This window comes from Sinocyclocheilus grahami, unplaced genomic scaffold (genome assembly GCF_001515645.1).
Source record: "Sinocyclocheilus grahami isolate Dianchi unplaced genomic scaffold, SAMN03320097.WGS_v1.1 scaffold667.1, whole genome shotgun sequence".
NCBI classification, from domain to species: Eukaryota; Metazoa; Chordata; class Actinopteri; order Cypriniformes; family Cyprinidae; genus Sinocyclocheilus; species Sinocyclocheilus grahami.
The window spans coordinates 340,607-345,234 of record NW_015505846.1 but is presented as its reverse complement, the minus strand read 5'-3'; the positions used below and the strand labels follow the sequence as shown (position 1 = coordinate 345,234).

Below are 4,628 nucleotides of genomic sequence, written 5' to 3'. Positions count from 1 at the left end.
ACGCACGGATATTGCAAGACATATTAGAGTGGTAACGTTATTGTTTTTTTTTGGGCTAAATCACGTTTTAGATAGGATGTCAACAACCGCTTAAAAATAACTGCATTTACTATGTACAGCTAAGTGCATATGTATTATTTTTATTGTTATTTAATTCTAACATTATAACATGAATTGCAGTGAAACTGTTATACAGTTGAATTTATTTATACCATAGACCAGTGTTTCCCAGGCGGCATATATATGCAAACTCATTCTCTGCCAACAGAAGGCTCACAACCGCTGCTTTATCAGACATTAAATGCAAGATTAAATGAAAATGACATCCAATTTTCTGAAGACAGTCGGTTTCCTTCAGAAATACAGTGATATAAAAACACCCACAATCAATGTATGGGAAACACTGTAGTCTCATAATTGAAGTGTAAATTCTGAATCATTGTCCAGTATTGTACTGTCAGCAACTTATTATAAAAACGCTTTCATAATTGTAAAATACATTTACATACATAATGTAATAAAATTCAGGTGCATGTGTAATAACTTGCGAAAACATGAGGCTACAGCAGCACTTCTTCCTCGTCTTCTTGTCTGATGTACTCAACCAAGCGTTCTAACCACAACCTCGCCCCCCCCCAACCATTCCAATTTCCCTAGGCGGGAATTATTTTAATAATATTCTAATGGGCCACTTTGTGATATCACAGAACCCGGAAAACAAATGCTGTAGTCCAAACGAGCCGTTCGTTGTAGTTCTTGAAAAGCGATTAAAAAAAAAAAACGAAATATCTCCCCTTAGAGTGGACTTGTAGATTTGTAAGTTTGAACATCTTTTTTATGCCCAAACATACACACTACACACTGACTAAAATTCAAAAAGTGAAGCAGCATAATAGGACCCCTTTAAATAAACCGCCTCATATCATCTCTGTAAGGTGGCGCATTTGTCATGAGTGATCAGAATGAAGCCATTTATTTCGACCACCATATAAAATGTATGCAATACATGCCATTAGAGAACATATGAATATTGCTCAGAACGCTCCCCTAAGCATATATAAATACACATGAATGGGGTCAGAGACGCAAGGGACCATGCAAGCAGAATAAAGACCTTGATTCATCATGGCAAAAATGAGTTGGAAAACCAGAAACAGTGGCTTCTGGTATTCAAAACGCTACAACTCCAGAAAATCTTAATGCAAAATAAAAAGAATCTGCATTATTATCAGACCACTAATGATTTACAAATGTTAAACCTTTAGAAGTAACTGAACAGTACATCAACACTTCAACAGTTTTGAATTACATCACTAACTTCAGAAACACCACAGCTGTCAGCACTACAGGTAAATGGGATATTCATCATCCTCTCATTTTTCTCTGATATGAGCTCATCTCATCTAATGACCTAAGAAATTCCACATTAACCTACTTCATGATTGGGCCTTAAAATCAAGTAGAAAGTCGGGCATCAAATGTCTGTGATGCCTAAAACGCTGTGTAGGCAGGCAGCTTATAGTGAGAGAGACAGACTATGAGTGGAAGCTATAATTTAGACGTAGACATTTTAAATACTATTTAGTTGTTTACAGTTTTATTTGCGGTCATCTAAAAGTCCAATTAGCAATTCATCTGCCCACCACCATTGTAATGTGACACCCACTCTTTTGAGCCATGGATATTTCACTCTTCCAAGTAAAAGTAGCAAGCAAAATACAACAACATGCGCACAATACACCAATTATATATATATATATAATACAAGACCATGGACTTTCCATTTTATAAATGTAACTGAGCTACAATATCAACGTTGCCATATATATATATATATATATAACACGTAGCTGTCTCACGGCTCACCCAGTCTCTAAGAGTAGGCTATTATTATTTATTGTTCTATGAACTATTGAACATTTATTAAACGTATCAACACCTTGTGGCAAATTCTATTTCCACTTATCAGAGCCCTTTATTGTTCGCAAAGTTAAACCGGGAAAACCTCAAGATTAGTTTACTTGAGTTTTAGTTCGAATATGTAATTTCACAAAGAAACGTATAAGAAGTTCGAAAAGTCACTTACATTCTTTCATTGAAGCTCGTCTCGTTGAAGAAGCATTATATATCTTCTCCTGTTTGAACAACTTCAGAGAACTTTGAGAGGCAGCCCACCATCAACTCTCACGCGCCACGCCGATGCTTATAAACACGCATCATCTTTGGGGATATTCTTAAATTAACTGCACTGTCTGTTTTTGATAGATGAACCTGTTCTCCGAGTAGACAGATGCGGGGTAAAGCGTTAACAAGAGTTTACTAGACAAAACTGTGCTTGTCCAACCGCTGGAGGCAGTTCTCAACAGAGCCCCACCCTTCTGTATGAGAAATCCCGGGGAGACCCCAAAAAGAAGAAGCAAGTAAATACATGAAAACTTTGCATTAGTGTTTGGTGCGCACTGTTGCTAGGATTAAATGGCATAATAAGAGCAACAGTGTAGAACAATATATAATTAAGCAAATGATTACGTTATATAGAATACAATAAGTATATATGCAAACACGTGTCAAAGGGAAAAAAAAGAAAAATGAGATATATTAACATTTGGTTTTTAATTGCCAGTGATTTGTTTAAAGCTGCCTGTGCAGAGATCCAGAGTTAACACTATTACAATCCTCATTCATGCTCTAACTGCATGTGTGCAATGCTTATCGTTTACATGATGCAATGCATACACCTTGAAAAGCAGCATTTAATGACTACGTTTAATAATCAAGCACCAAAAATCAAAATGTGAGATGCTCATTTTTCATGAGATTAAAAAGGAAACATGCACTGCAAATGACCAATAAAAGAGTTGACCAAAAAAAGATTTATTGTTGATTATAGCAACGCATAACTAGGCAGAAAACAGTTACTATGGAAACTAACTGCAGAATCCTTCCACCTGAAGCATATACTGTATGTAGAAGTGAATGGAAAGTAGTTAAGGGCAAAGTGTCTCTAAAGCTCACGTTTCAGAGAGCCTGAGGTAAGATGAGAGTTCCTGTTTAAGACATATCTTCAGACATGCTGCCATGTCCATGCAGATCTAACCAAATTATTGTGAAGCCAGAAAAAGAAAAAAAGGCAAAACCACCTCAAACCTAAATATGTATGAGCTCCTCAGAATTTTGAAAGGGTTTTTCACATGCACCTGATTTTTTAGTGTTGTATCTGTATCTTATCGGTCTAGTAATGAGCAACTATTGACATCCAATATGGCAGAAACAGATGTTGTATTGAGTGATTGGGGGGTGCTGATACAGATGGGGCTAGGGAAAAGGTCCTTTTTCAGCTCCTCTGGGCCAGATCTCTGACACAGTGGTTTTAGGGAGGACAGCACAATGGTCTCATTCTTTCCCAGTGGTTAGTAGCTTCAGCGCCTTCTGCAGATTCTGGATGGCAGTGCCCACATCCTCATATTGCAGTGCACTGCCGGCGTATTTACAGTATTTCTGAGCCCGAGTAAAGTCTTCTGGTGTCAGCCGCATATCATCTAAAAAGAAAAGGTTTACATAAGTTAATAAACTTGACAAACACACACTTACTCACTCACTCACCCTCTCTCTCTCTCTCTCTATATATATATATTAGTGCTGTTAATAGATTAAAACAAATTAACTAATTAAATCGCACATTTTTCTGAAATTAATCGCGATTAATCCCACCTAACATTAAAGTTTTTAAATATACTTTTATATTGCAATAATTTCACAGTCAATCTTCAAATTAATGTACAAACAACAAAGACAGTAAAATTTTTTATATTTGTTTAATGGCATTTTCCCCCCAGATTTTTTCTGATCAATAATACCAATACTGATTTCTCTAAAAAATTGCCCCCCCCCCCCCTCCTTCCTAATAATTTAACCATAGTCTTGACTAGACAACATTGCAGTATAATTGAGAGCTATCAATTTTAACATTTATTAGACTTTAAAAAATAACTTCTAATTTAAGTTAACTTAAAACAATCTTCACATAAACCTATTATAATAAATGTAATATTTACCTGTGCTCTTCAGCAGAAATATACAGAAATTGAAATTTAAGTTATCAAACACTAAATTCTAAATTAAATATAGATTAATTCTTAAAGCTATAAAAGTTATTTTTTTCTTTGTCCTTTGATTAATAGACATTAGGTTGTTTTGGCTGCTATTTCTTTGACCCACTACATTAAAGTCTCTATTAATGAGCTGACGAGTTTAATCGGGTGTGTTAGATGAGCGAGACAGTGCTGGGCTGCTCTGAGACTGTTTTGAAAACCATTTCAGAGACATGTTCTTAAATGTGACTCATAAAATATATTACATGCATGCACAGTTTTAAGGCAGCTTTAATCGCCTTTTTGGTAACGCCTCATGAGTTAACTGACTGCGAAATTGCATGTACGTAGTTTATTTCACGCTTTGATATGAAAGGATACAGGCTACAGCGCGCGTAGCGTATATATGTGACCCTGGACCACAAAACAAGTCATAAAGGTAAATTTTTCTAAATTGAGATTTATACATCATCTGAAAGCTAAATAAATAAGCTTTCCATTGATGTATGGTTTGTTAGGATAGAACAATATTTGGCC

General features: G+C 35.7%; 2 protein-coding genes across 3 annotated transcripts in view; both read right to left on the bottom strand.

Annotated features, from left to right (window-relative positions):
* LOC107558929 (G-protein coupled receptor 126-like) overlaps positions 1–2,363 on the bottom strand; it is a 38,211-nt gene extending 35,848 nt beyond the window's left edge. The window contains exon 1 of the mRNA XM_016242630.1: positions 2,087–2,363. Coding sequence (XP_016098116.1) covers positions 2,087–2,088 — 2 coding nt within the window. The 5' untranslated portion in view covers positions 2,089–2,363. The remainder of the gene's footprint in view (positions 1–2,086) is intronic.
* Positions 2,364–3,301: 938 nt separating this feature from the next.
* Positions 3,302–4,628, bottom strand: part of vta1 (vesicle (multivesicular body) trafficking 1) — a 61,491-nt gene continuing 60,164 nt past the window's right edge. For both annotated transcript variants that reach the window (XM_016242651.1, XM_016242650.1), the window contains one exon: positions 3,302–3,539. In XM_016242651.1, coding sequence (XP_016098137.1) covers positions 3,394–3,539 — 146 coding nt within the window. In that variant the 3' untranslated portion in view covers positions 3,302–3,393. The remainder of the gene's footprint in view (positions 3,540–4,628) is intronic.